Source organism: Syngnathus leptorhynchus, chromosome 7, assembly GCF_054491065.1.
Source record: "Syngnathus leptorhynchus isolate UIUO chromosome 7, UIUO_Slep, whole genome shotgun sequence".
Lineage (NCBI taxonomy): Eukaryota > Metazoa > Chordata > Actinopteri > Syngnathiformes > Syngnathidae > Syngnathus > Syngnathus leptorhynchus.
In genome coordinates, this window is record NC_141201.1 from 14,622,073 (window position 1) to 14,640,211 (window position 18,139).

Consider the following 18,139-nt stretch of genomic DNA (forward strand, 5'->3'; position numbering starts at 1 on the left):
CACACAATCGCGGCCGCTTTGCGGGTGAGATGGGAGGCGTAAACTTCCTTCAAGGAGGGGAGTAGAGCCCCAATGATTTTACTCGCAGTGGTCACTATGCGCTGCAGGGCCTTCATGTTGTACTCAGAGCAGCCACCACCCCACACAGCGATGCAGCTGGAGAGGACGCTCTCAATGGTGCCACGGTAGAATGTGGTCATGACGGCGGGAGGAGCACTTGCCCGCCTGAGTTTCCGCAGAAAGTACAGGCGGCGCTGAGCCTTCTTCGCCAGCGACGCAGTGTTGGTGGTCCAGGAGAGGTCCTCACTGATGTGCACCCCCAGGAATCTGGTGCTAATCACTCTCTCCACCACAGCACCGTCGACGATCAGCAGCAGGTGGTGGTTGTGACCCTTCCGGAAGTCAATGATAATCTCCTTGGTCTTGTTGACGTTCAGCAGAAGGTTGTTGTCCCTGCACCATGCGGCCAAAAGGTCGACCTCCGATCTGTAGTGAGTCTCGTCGCCACCGGTGATCAGACCCACCACAGTATGTCGCCGGCATATTTCAGCACACGGTTGCTGCTGTAGGTCGCAGTGCAGTCATGCGTCAGCAGGGTGAAGAGCAGCGGACTGAGCACGCAGCCTTGAGGGGCCCCCGTGCTCAGCGTGATGCTGCCGGAGACATTGTCGCCCACACGGACCACTTGAGGCCTCTGACAGAGGAAGTCCAGTAGCCAGTTGCAAAGGGAGGTACTGAGGCCCAGCTTGTCGAGCTTGCAAATGAGACGCTGTGGAACAATGGTGTTGAATGCAGAACTGAAGTCTACAAATAGCAATCTCACATACGAGTCCCTGTTCTCCAGGTGGGTGAGGGCAGAGTGGAAGGCAGAGCAGACGGCATCCTCAGAGGACCGATTGGGTCGGAAGGCAAACTGGAAGGGGTCAACGATGGGGGGAAGAACAGATCTGACGTGCGCCAAGACAAGCCGCTCAAAGCACTTCATGACGATGGGGGTCAGTGCCACAGGGCGGTAATCATTGAAGCAGGAAAGAGCAGGATTTTTCGGCACAGGTATGATGGTGGCAGCCTTGAAGCATGACGGGATGATGGCCTGCTGCAGGGAAATGTTAAAGATGTCCGTGAAGACATCCATCAGCAAGTGCCCTCCTGTATTTTTCTTTTAGTGTAGAATTCACCATGCCACCGCCATTAACACACCGATTGCGGTCCTGACTTCCCCGAATGCTGCCGATTGCGGACCTGACTTCCCCGAATGCCGCCGATTGCGGACCTGACTTCCTCGAATGCCGCCGATTGCGGTCCTGACTTCCCCGAATGCCGCCGATTGCGGTCCTGACTTCCCCGAATGCCGCCGATTGCGGTCCTGACTTCCCCGAATGCCGCCGATTGTGGTTCTGGCTCCCTGAATGCCGCTAATTGTGGTTCTGGCTCCCCCGAATGCCGCCGATTGTGGTTCATGTCCCTCCCGAATGCCGCCGATTGCGGTTCATGTCTCCAGAGTTGCCGCGGAGCGCGGTTCATGTTCCCAGAGTTGCCGCCGAGCGCGGTTCGGACTTTGCCATGGCCATTTGGACTGGTGCGCTACCGCTCCCCCCGTGTGCGGGTTTGGTTTTTTTTTGGGACGTCGGGAGCCGTCCCTTGTGTGTGTGGGGTACTGTCACATCTCGTCCCCAGCCATGCCACTATGTGTCTGTTGTCATGGTTTCTGTCTGTGTGCCCATGATTAGGTTGATTATTCTCACCTGCCTCTTGTTACCTGTCGTGTATAAAAGTCCTGTCTGCCCGTCAGTTCATTGTTGTCCTGATGTCTTTTTGGTTTCTGATGTTATGATGTTGTCATCACGCTTCATGGTTTGGTTCCTGTCGTTTTCAAGTCTGTTTCGATTCGTCAGTCAGTCATGTAATCTTTTTTTAATAGAAGTCTATTAGACGTCTATGCTACAGACGTCTACGGCATAGACGTCTATAAACATTTCACTTTTTGACCTTTTTAGTCTTTTTATTTAGCCGAGACTTCTGTGTAGCATATAGATGTCAAAATGCTCGCAGGGCAGAATACATCTCTATAATGACATTATGACGTTATTATTTCTTTGTTTCTCTGTTTTGTTCTTAATTTTATTTATACCACAACAGATTGAGTTTAATAAATCAGACACTGATGACACAGCACTCCGTTATTAAGTCTTGTTTTCCCATACAAAAATGCTTGAAAATATATTTTACAGGTGGCACGTCACTGGAAAATAAGGTTGAGAACCGCTGTTATGGACCGCTGGATGAGTCTGTCTATTATTTTGAAGACTCAGCATGGATGTAGTATTTTTTTTTTTTTTATTTAAGTCAGCGCGATCCTGTTCCCCGACGCCTCCTATCAATTCCTATGAAGAAGATTTCCGGTGGTGTGTTAATGGCGGTGGCATGGTGAATTCTACACTAAAAGAAAAATACTCGCCCCTTTGGTCCACTCCCATTGATTCGGGACAGCTTTCCACGCATTTTTTAGCTTGACAGACCTATCCCCATACCGTGGATTTAGCAACATAAGAGCTGTGGTGTCTCTCCGCCTGGCCATGGCGGCTCACAAACCAGTGGAATGGGTCCAGGCCGTGATTACTAGATTTGATGAGCAGGTAAACTGGATTTTCTTTGGTTCGGTGGATGGAATTAGTTGGGCTACCCCATCAGGCTTCGCAACTGCGCAATTGGTCACACATTGAGGAAATTAATCCGCCATTTAGCGTCAAGTAGTGTTTGACGGGTGCAATGTGTACTGTTTGTTGTACCGCCTGCAAAACAGTGAGGCATTTGTGGCTAGCGTCATCCCCACCGTCTTTCGTCACATCTGTCATTTCGTCTGGTTTCTTCACATATTTCGTGAGACATTAGCAACAAAATAAAACCCACGCGACGGGTCCACACATTCATCTAAAGTCCAATGTTTCATGTTGCTTGGTCAGCAATGTTAGCAGGCCTGGCTCTGTGTTGTAAACAAAAAGACATGACATGGCTGGCACTAACACTTCTCATTTCGTATGAGTAGATGACCAAAAAAGAGAGTGAAATTCTTGTCTTGCTGACCCCATTCTTAATTTTGTTTGTTGCTCCGTAATGCCAATGTTGTCTGCTTATTGTTTTTTTTAAACTGACAACGTTGTCTACTTCGTAAAATAACGTATTATTCGACCAGTAACTTGTGTAACTAACAGAATTGACTGCAATTAAAAATGCAACCTGTAAGGTAAGCCATAATGGCACAACAAAACATAGTACTAGGCAGAGTGGGTGGTAGATACCAGTTTGTATTACCCATTAATACGTTTTAAAATAAATATGACAAGTAGTTTGTTATTGCATGTCATTAAAACCTTAAATGTACAGTTTTTAGACTTTAGCAGTCTTTCTTCTCATTAGCTGCCACGGATTGTGGTTGGGTTTAGACGGATTACTGCTGTTAGGCTAATGTGTTTTGAGAGTAACTTCTACTTCTTGGTCATTGCTACGATAATTATCAAGTAAATCCCTCCACACAGTTCACTTAAGTTTTCTGTGTCTCTATGTCACAGTATGCCTTTTGTTTTGTTGAGTGTAGTATAAAGTGAAATGGTACTACACTGACTCTAAATTGTCCCGAAGTGCGAGTGCGGATGGTTGTTTGTCCCTGTGTGCCCTGCGATTGGCTGGCAACCAGTTCAGGGTGTCCCCCGTCTACTGCCCAATGACGGTTGGGATAGGCTCCAGCACGCCCGCGACCCCCATGGGGACAAAGCGGTTCAGAAAATGGATAAATGGATGGTACTTCACTGTCTTAGTAGGGTTAGTTGGATCCGTAATGTGTGGCTGACACGGCAAAAACAGCGAGCGTTTAGTGTGCAAAGCACAAGATGCAACTTTTATTTTAGAGCCATTTGACTTCAAGTGAATAACTGGGACCTGAATGTTGAATTCAATTGTTTTCAGGTGCTGGTCCAACTCTAAATTAATGTATGCACGGAGGGTTTGTGTTATTGAGAAAAAAACATGTACAGTTATGGCACAGGTGTATTTTGACCAAAATCAGATGGGATGGATTGGTCATTGATGGTGATCAGCCGATTTCCGTGAAAAAGTAAGTGATTGACGTGCCCATCAATGTCATTCATTGTCGATCACAAAAACCAATCACCCAGAGTTCTTACTTTACAACCAGCAGCACGCTATATCCCTATTTCCTGATGTTACAGTCCAAAGCAGTAAATTAATCATAATATATTTGTGTTCATTTTCTGTACTGTCACTTTGAAGTAATATTCTCTTTTTGTATAATAAAAGGATGGAAATCTGGAGAGAATGTTTTTTGTTTTATAAATCTTATTCATAAGCTATTTCCTGTTGCCCATCCTTCTGTGTTTATCTGGATGTGCCCGATAGACCCTTTACTGCCATAACAGCTTCAACTTTTCTGGGAATTCTGTCCACACGTGTGTCTATAGGAATCGTTGATTAATCTTAAAAAAAATCCTCAATCTACACTCGCAAAGGTTCTCTTTTGGGTTGAAGGACTCTGTGCAGGCTAGTCAGGTTGATCCACACTACACTCTCATCTAGGGCTTATTTAATTTGAAAAATAATGTAATTGTGATTTCAACTGTACAACAAGTATATTGTAAGGGAGCAGCCAAGTTATAAAACACGGGTGTCAAACTCATTTTCTTCGCGGGCCGCATTGTAGTCATAGCTTCTTCTTTCTTTCGAAATGACTGTCAACCCAAATAAATGTATGAGCACCTCATATTACATACAGTAAAAGCTACAAAACAAACTGACAAATAACTTTTCAAATCAGACAAGTAAAAAATGGTAAACTATTTAAAAAAAAAGATGTTTTTAAAAGTGAAGACAATTTGCAATTCTAGTAATGACACATGAATTTGATGCACAATTTGTCTTCGCAGGCCACATAAAATTATGCGGCGGGCCGTATCTGGCCCCCAGGCCTTGAGATTGACACCTGTGTTATAAAGGATGGGCATTTTTATGATTGCAATTAGTGATTGTGATAAATTTCAGATTGCTCACAGTAATCAGCTGTGAACATATATTCACTTGATCAAACATTGTGCGGGTCAGCAGGTCGTCAGAGTAGTCCAGTCCTTTTCCTCCTCCACTTTCGTTTGTGTACCAGGGTGCAGCAAAAATTTGTATACATTTTTGTTTAGAGTTCGCTGAATTTTGTTTTATTTATTAAACGCTTTATTAATGCTCCCCATTGCACTGTTGTTCCAACATACCGTGTAGGTCCTTTATTTAGAATTTGGGTTTCTCCCCTACTGCCTTGCTCTTGAAGTTTGACATTTTCCCATTTGTGTTATTTTACATTTGTCTTTTTATCTAATTTTTGTAAAATAAAAACATTTGCCTGTTTATGTTTATTTACAGCACTTGATATGTTCATGTTGACTCTAGTTTTGGTTTTGTTTTGGTTTCAGTACAAGTCCTTTTAAACTGGGAATTTTGAACAGTATAAAAAATTGTGCCAAAGAAAATCAATGAAAAAAAAAATATATATATTGCCCAGCACTGTCCATCAAAAGCTCATATTTTAAAATGGGACTATTATCAGCCATTGAGAATATGATTTGATCCTGTCTTTGATGTTTTTTATCTCTCTAGCTTCCAATCAAAGTTGGACACCAAAACACTCACACAAAAATCAGTACAGAGCACAACAAGGAATGCCTGATCAACATCTCAAAGTACAAGTTTTCACTTGTCATTAGTGGCCTCACGACTATTCTCAAAAATGTCAATAACATGGTAAGTTATTGTTCTCTTCTTCGGCATATCTAGAAAGTATTTGATAATACATATATGTATTTATATATTTTTGTTTTAGCCTAACTGGGTTTATGGGTGATGGCCATTCTGCTCACCATGACCCATGGTCCTGTATATTCATCATATAGGTCTCAATTATTAGTTTACATTAGCGTATTTATCCTGTATTTAATTAACTCTTTAAAAATTATACTTCTGTGTAGTTACTTTTTTCGCATGTTATGAGTTTAGTTTCACTATGTTAAATGTAAAATCTCAAATCCCACTGAGAGGTGAACATTTCCAATTGTTGACAAAGGTAGCAAAATGCGTGTTTACATCATGGCTCGTCAGGGTTCTTTCAAGGTTGCAAATGTTTACCCCTGAAATGAACCCAAATAAAAATGCAAGATTCGCTACCATAGAAAACATCATCCCAAAATGACACCATTTGATGGCATGCTTTGAATATCATGAAAACACTTGAACATCTTTTAAAAGATTGGGTTTTATCTCCCTGTTGGACTCTAGAACCGCTTAATACGAGAATTAATTCAGTAATTTTCTGCATGAGTAGTAGTAGTTCGTAAAATCAGGCATACTGGAGCTTTATGAACTTTCTAGTTTTTCCTATGTTGTCATGATGAATGGACCGTAATCAGTAATGTGATGCAGAATAGAAAAGCGCGGTTTCTTCAGTCATTCTTCATAATGCCCATTCCCAGTGAGTAACCGTTTGTCTTTATACCATAGCGAATATTTGGAGAAGCATCGGAGAAAAACCTCTACCTCTCACAGCTCATCATCCTGGATACATTGGAAAAGTGCCTCGCTGGGGTGAGTTTCCTCTCATCAAATCTTGTCTTCCCTCTATATAGTATAATTTTAATTGCAGCTCGAATATTTTGGTATTTGGATAACCTACTGGAAATTCTATCGAATAATCGGGTTTTTGGATAAAATAAAATGAAGCGCCATCAGAACTCTTGCAATTTTGTCTACTAAAACAACATATCTGGTTTATCAAAAAGTGATCAGTAGGAATGTGTCAGGTTGTCAGCATCAAAGTGTGCAGTCATTGACCGTATTTTCCGGAATATAAATTGCTCCGGAGTATAAGTCGCACCAGCCAAAAAATGCATAATAAAGAAGAAAAAGACATATATAAGTCGCGCCGGAGGATAAGTCGCATTTTTGGGGAAATTCATTTGATAAAATCCAACACCAAGAACAGACGTCATTTTGAAAGGCAATTTAAAATAAAAATAGAATAGGCAACAACAGGCTGAACGTTGCATAAACACATAAACAAGAAACTAAGAACGTGCCTAACGTAACATATTAGGTTATTCAAATAACTATAGCATAAATAAAATGCTAACAAGTTTATCAAACCGTTCGTGTCACTCCAAATAATTAAGTCCAACGAAATTTTCATCCTTGGTGTCACTTATAAACAACTCCACTAACCCCGGAAGTAGAAGATGCAGCGCTTCCTCTTCTACGTCGCATACGTCAGACTCATCGTCAAATGAAGTTCCAATTATTCCTCAGCCTAGAACACCCTCTCACGGTTTAGTGTGAAAATAACGTGAAATGATGTGTTATTAATTTCACACATAAGTCACTCCTGAGTATAAGTCGCAACACCGGCCAAACTATGAAAAGGTGGCTGTCCGGGGACGGTGGATGGGGCTCGGACATGGCTTTTACGCACGCCGGGTTCTATTCTATGGAGCTCTCTTTCACCTCCGTGGATGGAAGTCGGGGGCCGGCGCTCGGCCGGGTGGCTGTCCGGGGACGGTGGATGGGGCTCGGACATGGCTTTTACGCACGCCCGGTCATACTCTACGGAGCTTTCTTTCACCTCCGTGGATGGAAGTTGGGGGCCGGTGCTCGGCCGGGTGGCTGTCCGGGGATGGTGGATGGGGCTCGGACATGGCTTTTACGCACGCCCGGTTCTATTCTATGGAGCTTTCTTCCACCTCCGTGGCTGGAAGTTCAGTAGTTGTTGGCTCGTTGAACTCTTGTTTTGTTAAATAAAGAGCCGTTTACCAAACCCACGTCTTTTCTGGTACTTTGTTAACGCTACAGTATAGTTATATACGTACCACCGTAATTTTCGGACTATTAGTCGCTCCGGAGTATAAGTCGCACCACCCATAAAATGCACAATAACGTGAAAAAAAACGTATACAAGTCGCTCCGGAGTATAAGTCGTACTTTTGGGGCAAATGTATTTGTCAAAATCCAACACCAAAAACAGACACGAACCAGCAACAACAGGCTAAACGATATGGTATGCTAACGTGACATACACAAACAAGAGGCTGAGAACGGGCCTAACGTAACATTCAGAGTTATTCAAATGATTATTACATAAATAACACGTTTATCAAACCATCTGTGTCATTCCAAATCATAAAATACATCGATCATCGATCATGTAAACAATGCCGCGTACGCGCGCCATCGGACTCGTGATTTGCATGTCTAATTATTCCACAGACCCATATAACGATATATAAAGTATATTTCAAATAACTATCATATAGCAACAATATTACCAAACCAACTGTCACTCCAAATCATAAAATACATCGATCATCGATCGTGTAAACAATGCCGCGTACGCGCGCCGTCGGACTCGTGATTTGCACGTCTAATTATTCCACAGACCCATATAACGATATACAAAGTATATTTCAAATAACTATCATATAGCAACAATATTACCAAACCATCATTCACTCCAAATCATAAAATCCATCGATCATTGATCGTGTAAACAATGCCGCGTACGCGCGCCGTCGGACTCGTGATTTGCATGTCTAATTAATCCACAGACCCATATAACGATATATAAAGTATATTTCAAATAACTATCATATAGCAACAATATTACCACACCATCTGTCACTCCAAATCATAAAATACATCGATTATCGATCGTGTAAACAATGCCGCGTACGCGCGCCTTCGGACTCGTGATTTGCATGTCTGGCGTGATGTGTGCTCGCATGCTGTCCATCACAAGCAGAGCTTGCATCCTAAATTGCATTGCTGCCCCTTCTGTTTTTTGTTTTTTTGTTTGTTTTTTGTTTTTTTGTTTTTTTACAGCACCACACTAAATTCTCTTCACCAGACCTGTGCTTTTTAAAAACAGCGCTTTCCCCTTCCAGTTGTTGCGTCACGGCCAATGGTGAAATTTAAATCACCCTCGTTCAGTCTAGTTTGAAAATAACTATATTTCTTTTTCAGTTGTTTTTGTTTTGTTTTGTTTATTTGTTTCATGAACTTGAATATTGTGCTTTAAAGTGTGAATTGCTTTATTCGTTTTTTCAGTGTATTAAAAATAATATGTGAGGTGATCAACTGTACTAGTAATGTGTCAATGATCAAGTAAATTTTTTTGAAAAAAAAAACACATATAAGTCGCTCCTGAGTATAAGTCGCCCCCCCACCCAAACTATGAAAAAAACGCGACTTATAGTCCGAAAATTACGGTAGATCTCTGCAGCGCACGCGCGACGTTGTTGACAAAAAGAACCAGGAATTTGATTGATGGATTTAATGATTTGGAGTGACACAGATGGTTTGATAATATTGTTTTAATATAGTTATTTGAAATATACTTTATATATCGTTATATGGGTCTGTGGAATAATTAGAAATGCAACTTACAACGGGTCCGACGTCAGCATATGCGGCGCATACGCGGCATTGTTTACATAAAGCACGATCGATGGATTTAATGGAGTGACACAGATGGTTTGATAAACGTGTTATTTATGTAATAGTTATTTTTAATAATTTTTATTTAATAATCAAATTAATAATATTTTTTTTATGTTATTGGGAAAGATTTTGACATTGAAACTTGCATGTCCTTCTCCTTTGTCAGCAATCCAAAGACTCCCTGCGGCTGGATGAGACCATGCTAGTCAAACAGCTATTGCCAGAGATTTGCCATTTCATCCACACGTACCGTGAGGGCCATCAGCATGCAGCTGAGCTCCGAGCTTCAGCCTCAGCTGTTCTCTTCTCTCTTAGCTGCAACAATTTTAATGCTGTTTTCAGTCGAATTTCCACCAGGTACCCAGCTGCACTGTTTATACTTGACAGATTTTTTTCCTCTTGTTTTACTGTTCAGAAATTGATGATTGGAGGCGTTAAGCTGTCCATGGTTGCTTGAGTTTATCATGAGTTTTTCCACCCTTTACGTCACAGGTGTCAAACTCCAGATTTTTTGTCCCTCCTCCAACACACCTGATTCACATGATCAGCTCATCAGAAAGCTCTGTGAGAATTTAACGATCCTGGTCATTCTAAAACATCGAAAACCTGCAGGGTAGTGGCCCTTGAGGACCAAAATTCGACACCTCTGCTTGACAGTGATATGGCAGGGTTAATTTTTTTATACTGCCCAAAGCAGTTTTGTTGATGGATCATTTTAGGGTTTTTGCAGTATACTGTCCTGTCCGTATTTTGAATTGTGAACCTTCAATTTAGTATCACATTTTGCCACAACATCCAGTCACTTTATTCAAATGCTAGGCAGCAGCTTCGCAATACCTTGATTGAACAGGCAGTACCGGGCCCACATGATCAGCACAGATTTCCAGGGATGACATTACTAATAGAAGACCCCTTATGACGAGTAAAATATATGGACCTAGTTTTCCCTCGCCCGGACACGGGTCACCGGGGCCCCTCTCTGGAGCCAGGCCTGGAGGTGGGGCTCGAAGGCGAGCGCCTGGTGGCCGGGCCTTCGGCCATGGGGTCCGGTCGGGCATAGCCCGAAAACGTGGGTCCCCCTTCCCATGGGCTCACCACCTGTAGGACGGTCTAAAGGGGTCGGGTGCAAAGTGAGCTGGGCGGCGGCCAAAGGCGGGGACCTTGGCGGTCCGATCCCTGGCTGCAGAGGCTGGTTCTGGGGACATGGAATGTCACCTCTCTGGCTGGAAAGGAGTCCGAGCTGGTGTGTGAGGCAGAAAAGTTCCGACTAGACATAGTCGGACTTGCCTCCACACATGGTTTGGGCTCTCGTACAAGCCCTCTCGAGAGGGGCTGGACTCTCTTCCACTCTGGAGTATCCCACGGTGAGAGGCGTCGAGCAGGGGTTGGCATACTTATTGCCCCCCGGCTGGGCGCCTGCACATTGGGGTTCACCCCGGTGAGCGAGAGGGTAGCCTCCCTCCGCCTTCAGATGGGGAGACGGGTCCTGACTGTTGTTTGTGTCTATGCACCGAACGGCAGCTCAGAGTACCCACCCTTCTTAGAGTCCCTGGAGGAAGTGCTGGAGAGCGCTCCTTCTGGGGACCACATCGTTCTACTGGGTGACTTCAATGCTCACGTGGGCAATGACAGTGAGACCTGGAAGGGCGTGATTGGGAGGAACGGCCCCCACCTGATCTGGACCTAAGCGGTATTCTATTATTGGAGTTCTGTGCTCGACACGGATTTTCTATAATGAACACCATGTTCAAGCATAAGGGTGTCCATGTGTGCACTTGGCACCAGGACACCCTAGGGTCAGCACCTCCAAATCCGAGTCCATGATCCTCGGAAAAGGGTGTAATGCCCTCTCCAGATCGGGGATGAGATCCTGCCCCTAGTGGAGGAGTTCAAGTATCTTGGGGTCTTGTTCACGAGTGAGGGCAGGATGGAGCGCAAGATCGACAGGCGGATCGGTGCAGCGTCGCAGTAATGCGGACTCTGTACCGGTCCGTCGTGGTGAAGAGAGAGCTGAGCTAATTGGCATAGCTCTTGATTTACCGGTCGATCTACGCTCATACCCTCACCTATGGTCACATGCTATGGGTCGTGATCGAAAGAACGAGATCCAGGATACAAGCGGCCGAAATGAGTTTCCTGGACGCCTCCCTGGGGAGGTGTTCCGGGCATGTCCCACCGGTAGGAGACCCCGGGGTCGACCCAGGAGACTGTCTCTCGGCTGGCCTGGGAACGCCGTGGGATCCCCCGGAATGAGCTGGATGAAGTGGCTGGGGAGAGGGAGGTCTGGAAGTCCCTCTTAAAGCTGATGCCTCTGCGACCCGACCCCGGATAAGCGGAAGAAGATGGATGGATGGATAGACATTAATAATAGATGGTTGTTAGAAAAATAGGTAGACGTAATGTTTGAATTTTAAATGTAAAACTATAACATAGTTTAAAATGCGCATCCTCCTTAGGTCATTTTCGTTTATTATCGTTTATAATGAAATAGAATTAATAAAACTGCTTGAGATTTATGCTCGTTATCCAAATATACATGAAAACAAAAACACGTTTGCTTAACTTAAATCGTATTTGCATAATGATTTGCAAAGATTTTGGGAATAACAGTGCACCGTACAAATAATACACGTTTGTAGTTTAACTTCTCTTTTAGTCATCTGAAAGTTCTTATTTTTTTTAAGTTCTTAATTTCCCAAATGAAAAGAAAGTTATCAATAATAATAATAATCATAATAATAATGGCGCAGTGGGTAGCACGTCCGCCTCACAGTTAGGAGGGTGCGGGTTCGATTCCACCTCCGGCCCTCCCTGTGTGGAGTTTGCATGTTCTCCCCGAGCCCGCGTGGGTTTTCTCCGGGCACTCTGGTTTCCTCCCACATCCCAAAAAAAAACACATGCTTGGTAGGCCGATTGAAGACTCTAAATTGTCCCTAGGTATGAGTGCGAGTGCGGATGGTTGTTCGTCTCTGTGTGCCCTGCGATTGGCTGGCAACCGGTTCAGGGTGTCCCCCGCCTACTGCCCGATGACGGCCGGGATAGGCTCCAGCACGCCCGCGACGCCCGTGGGGACAAAGCGGTTCAGAAAATGAATGAATGAATGAATGAATAATAATAATAATAATAATTGTCGACAGTCAAGGATTACTCCACAGGAGAAAATCCTCTAATAATTTATAATCTTTACTAACGATATCATCTATTTAAGAATGACACAAATGACCTTGAATGAACGTCAGAATTGTAGATAAACACAAGGACATTTTTTGACTCTCTTCTGAAATGTTGTGCCATTCATAAAAGGGACAGGTTGTGCTCAGATGCTCCTATTTTGAAACATTATTTATATGTGTGGGTGTGTATGCATGTTTCCCCAGGCTACAGGAGTTGACAGTGTGCTTGGAGGACAATGTAGATGTTCATGACATAGAGCTGATGCAGTACATTAATGTGGACTGCTCCAAGCTAAAGAGGCTGCTACAAGGTGATACTTTTTCAGGTTTAGAGAGTAAAGATTTGCGTGATAGGTCTCTTGGGTATGTCAAGTTTGTTGATTTTCTAATGTGAACACTTTCTTGTAGAAACCGTTCTAAAGTTTAAAACCCTTAAAAAGCCTGCACAACTAGCAGTCATCAACAGTTTAGAAAAGGTAGGCTCTTCCTTTCTTTTCTATTGAGCTATTCTGTGGGTGTAACTGCTTCATTTTGTTTAGGTATTGGAAGTGCCCAGGAGTTTTGTACCAATGCGAACATATTGCATTTCAATTTTAATACATCAAATCAATACACATTTGACCTTGAAGCATACAGTCAAAAAGTCCTATGCAACTGTGCTAATTTCATTAATTTGTATTGGGAAGTGATTATTTGGGATTAATGGATTTGGCAGTGGCAACCGCTCTCCACATTTCTGATAATTGTGCTACTTGTCGGGTACTCAACCAGACATTTAAGCATCCGATCATGTATGACCATTGAAGTAACTCTTTATGTTTAGACAAATTCTCTGACCAATGGCTCCAAAAAGAATCAGAATTATACACAATTATTTTCTCAAATGTCAGGACTTCTTTTTAACCTAAAAACCCCAAAGTCTAAAAAAACGGCACTTTGGAAATCTCAAGTATGTGGAATTCCTGTACTTTTACAAATGAAAATGGTTGCAAAAAACCCCCAAAGAAAAACGCACATGCTTGGTAGAAGAATTGATGCTGGCTGAAATTGGGGCTTCCGAAGTGAGCTGAAAGCTCATATTATGCTGATGTCAAGCTTTGTGAAAATTCAGTGTCCACAACTTCAAAATATTATTTTATTTTTCCTCTATTATAGACACTCAGTGGTACCTCTAGTTACGAACTTAATTGGTTTTGGGTTTGCAAGTAGAAACATTTGTAAGTAGAAGTAACGTTTTCTATAGGAATCAATGTAAAAGCAAATAATGTACGCCGGACTATCCCAAAAGTCAAAATTTTTGCCCTACACTAAAATACACAGAAAACCTAAACAACTGTTTTATTTTTGCTTTTTCAAACCTTTATAACTAGAAATAAATGGCATTTTATTCTTGACCTCCTAATTTTGCCTAGAGAGAAGGGGGGCCCTGTTCTTATTTTCTAGACTTGCTAAAAATACTCCCGAGAAGACGCACAAAAAGTCACACTAATAAATATTTGTATGCTTCCAAGTACTACTCCTTGCAATGTGCTCACATACTCGTCATTACTTTATGGTGCAATTTACGAGTTTTCCGACTGTATCATTGAACATTCATTCATATCATTGGTCATTGAACGCGCACAACAAGAGTGAGAACTTGAAAAAAAGAAACCTAGGTTCAAAAGATGGAAATTGGGCAACATGAAAGTGTTTTCTTCATGTTTTTATTCAAAACAAGTTGATACTGTCTGCCGCCTTTCACTCAATCAATGTGTGCTCCTGCAGCAGGGGATTTTCACGGGAATACCTACCTTGGCACCACACTGGCCGTACTCGATTGCGAGCCTGATGATATGCCATGCTCGTTTATGATTCAAAATTTTGAATTTTATATCAATAGTCTTGTTTTTACACTGCTAACGCGCCTAGACGAACGGAATGGTAGAGCAAAGGAGACCATCGATAATTGGTTCGTAAGTACGTAGATGCAAAAAACTTGCGAGGCTTTGGTTTGTATCCTAAAAAGTTCGTAAGTATAGACGTTCGTAAGTAGCGGTACCACTGTATTCATATTACACATTAACCTTCAGATGGAGTTAGTTTATTTTTTGCTGTCAGAAGACTGTCAACAGCAAGTGGAAGCTTGTTCATCATGTGCCAGATTCTCTTTGAACTCTGTTTTGTCTTGACAGGCATTTTGGAACTGGGTGGAAAATTATCCAGATGAATTCACCATGCTCTACCAACGACCTCAAGCAGATATGGCAGGTCCTCAAACAACTGATATTTACATTTTAAATTTTACAATGGACCCCCATTAAATATACAACTCATTAAATTGAATTGAAAATTTCTAAATAAAGGCGGCTCGGTGGTGCACTGGGTAGCACGTACGCCTCACAGTTAGGAGGGTGCGGGTTCGATTCCACCTCCGGCCCTCCCTGTGTGGAGTTTGCATGTTCTCCTCGTGTCAGCGTGGGTTTTCTCCGGGCACTCCGGTTTCCTCCCAGGTCCCAAAAACATGCTTGATAGGCTGATTGAGCACTCCAAATTGTCCCTAGGTGTGAGTGAGGGTGCGAATGGTTGTTCGTCTCTGTGTGCCCTGCGATTTGGCTGGCAACGAGTTCAGGGTGTCCCCCGCCTACTGCCCGATGACGGCTGGGATAGGCTCCAGCATGCTCGCGACCCCTATGGGGACTAAGTGGTTCAGAAAATGGATGGATTTTTCAAAAAAAATGCTTATTAAACATTCAACAAAAATAATTTTGATGAAAACCGCTGTCTCAGAACAAAGACAATAAAAAAAAAATCAGGGGAAAAAAAATCCACAAATTATTATTATTGAGGAATTATGGCACGATGTTGCCCGCACGCCAGCAGAAGACAGGGAGCGCTCACACAATCGCAGATTTAATAAATACAAAAACAAATAAATAATTCCTAATTGAGAAATTATGGCACAAAAGTTGTACACACGCCAGCAGAAGGCAGGGAGTTGCCCACACAATCGCAGATTTTTCCTAAAAAAAAAAGAAAATTAAAAAACAATTCAAAATTGAGGAATTATGGCACGAAAATTGCCCGCATGCCAGTAGAAGTGATAATAAGAGTTCTAAAAACATATTTAGTGTGTACACTTGTACATTGTAATAAAAAAAGTTTTTATAATAATAAGAGTTCTAGAAACGTATTTATAGTATGTACACTTGTACCTTGTTGTAAAAGAAAAGCTATAATAATAAGAGTTCTAAAAACATATTTACAGTATGTACACTTTAGTTACATCTATGTATGTTACACACACATGTATCATATTTATATTTGTTATTTGTACATTATTTTCTGTATGTTATTTATAGTACTAATATTTTATTTACATGTTTGAAACTATTCTTCAATGTTCTAATGATAACATATGCACTTACACTGCTCAAAAAAATTAAAGGAACCGTTTTTTATCAGGGTATGGCATGAATTCCATTACACTTTTCTGATAAGATTTTGGTCAGGTACGTGGCAGAGGGGGTTGTTAATCACTTTCAGATGCATTGTTGTTGATGGAGTTAACAGGTGCACTAGAGGGGCAACAACGAGATGGTCCCCAAAACAGGACTGGTTTTGCAGGTGGAGGCCATTTTACGTTCCTCCCTCTTGATCTTTTTTAACTGTTTTTCCACAAGTGTTGGCTTTAGCAAGAGTCATTATCACGACTGAGAGCATGAGGCGATTTCTTAACCCTCCTGAAGTTGCGCAGATTGTCCAACTCCTCCAGGACGACACATCCATGCGTGCTGTTGCAAGAAGATTTGATGTGTCTCCCAGTACAATCTCCAGAGCATGGAGGAGATTCCAGGAGACAGGCAGTTACTCTAGGAGAGCTGGACAGGGCCGTAGACGGTCCTCATCCCATCAGGACCGATATCTGCTGCTTTGTGCAAGGAGGAACAGGTTGAGCACTGCCCGAGCCCTACAGAATGACCTCCAGCAGGCTACTGGTGTGAATGTCTCTGCCCAAACATTCAGAAACAGACTTCACGAGGGTGGCCTCAGGAACGACGTCCTGTAGTGTGCCCTGTGCTCACTGCTCAGCACCGTGGAGCTCGATTGGCATTTGCCTAGAACACCAGAATTGGCAAGTCCGCCACTGGCGCCCTGTGCTTTTCACAGATGAGAGCTCCACTCTGCCCTCACCCACCTGGAGAACAGGGACTCGTATGTGAGATTGCTGTTTGTGGACTTCAGTTCTGCATTCAACACCATTGTTCCACAGCGTCTCATTTGCAAACTTGACAAGCTGGGCCTCAGTACCTCCCTTTGCAACTGGCTACTGGACTTCCTCTGTCAGAGGCCTCAAGTAGTGCGTGTGGGCGACAGTGTCTCCGGCAGCATCACGCTGAGCACGGGGGCCCCCAAGGCTGCGTGCTCAGTCCGCTGCTCTTCACCCTGCTGACGCATGACTGTACTGCGACCTACAGCAGCAACCACGTGCTGAAATATGCCGACGACACGACTGTGGTGGGTCTGATCACCGGTGGTGACGAGACTCACTACAGATCGGAGGTCGACCTTTTGGCCGCTTGGTGCAGGGACAACAACCTTCTGCTGAACGTCAACAAGACCAAGGAGATTATCATTGACTTCCGGAAGGGTCACGCCCACCATCTGCCGCTGACCGTCGACGGTGCTGTGGTGGAGAGAGTGATTAGCACCAGATTCCTGGGGGTGCACATCAGTGAGGACCTCTCCTGGACCACCAAAGCTGCGTCGGTGGCGAAGACGGCTCAGCGCCGCCTGTACTTTCTGCGGAAACTCAGGCGGGCAAGTGCTCCTCCCGCCGTCATGACCACATTCTACCGTGGCACCATTGAGAGCGTCCTCTCCAGCTGCATCGCTGTGTGGGGTGGTGGCTGCTCTGAGTACAACATGAAGGCCCTGCAGCGCATAATGACCACTGCGAGTAAAATCATCGGGGCTCCACTCCCCTCCCTGAAGGAAGTTTACGCCTCCCGTCTCACCTTCAAAGCGGCTGCGATTGCGTGTGATGAGAGTCACCCCGCTCACTCTTTGTTTGTACTTCTGCCCTCTAGGAAGAGATACAGATGCCTGCGCTCCCGCACCACCAGACTCAGGGACAGCTTCGTGCTCCAAGCTGTCCGGATCCTGAATTCCCTCCCCCCTCCACCCTCTGCTACATGACGTCATGTTCTTTTGCGCTATGATCTGGCTGTCTGCTATTAGCGCGCTTGCTCCATTTTGCTGCTCTTATTTGTCTATTTATTTATTTATTGTTTATTATTTGGGTTATTTGCTTATTACTTATTCGTTGCTCTTGTCTGTTCGTTTTTACTCTTTGTGCTATTTGATGTGAGTGTTGTGTACTGTCTAGTCACCGTGGGACGGTGGGAAACGTAATTTCGATCTCTTTGTGTGCCTGGCATGTGAAGGAA

At 43.6% G+C, this 18,139-nt stretch overlaps 1 protein-coding gene across 3 annotated transcripts in view; it reads left to right on the top strand.

Annotated features, from left to right (window-relative positions):
* The first annotated feature begins 2,142 nt into the window (after positions 1-2,142).
* Positions 2,143-18,139, top strand: part of nf1a (neurofibromin 1a) — a 158,180-nt gene continuing 142,183 nt past the window's right edge. For all 3 annotated transcript variants that reach the window (XM_085915635.1, XM_085915638.1, XM_085915636.1), the window contains exons 1-7: positions 2,143-2,636; positions 5,656-5,799; positions 6,553-6,636; positions 9,704-9,894; positions 12,915-13,021; positions 13,119-13,186; positions 14,885-14,960. In XM_085915635.1, the coding sequence (XP_085771761.1) occupies positions 2,577-2,636; positions 5,656-5,799; positions 6,553-6,636; positions 9,704-9,894; positions 12,915-13,021; positions 13,119-13,186; positions 14,885-14,960 (730 nt within the window). In that variant the 5' untranslated portion in view covers positions 2,143-2,576. The remainder of the gene's footprint in view (positions 2,637-5,655; positions 5,800-6,552; positions 6,637-9,703; positions 9,895-12,914; positions 13,022-13,118; positions 13,187-14,884; positions 14,961-18,139) is intronic.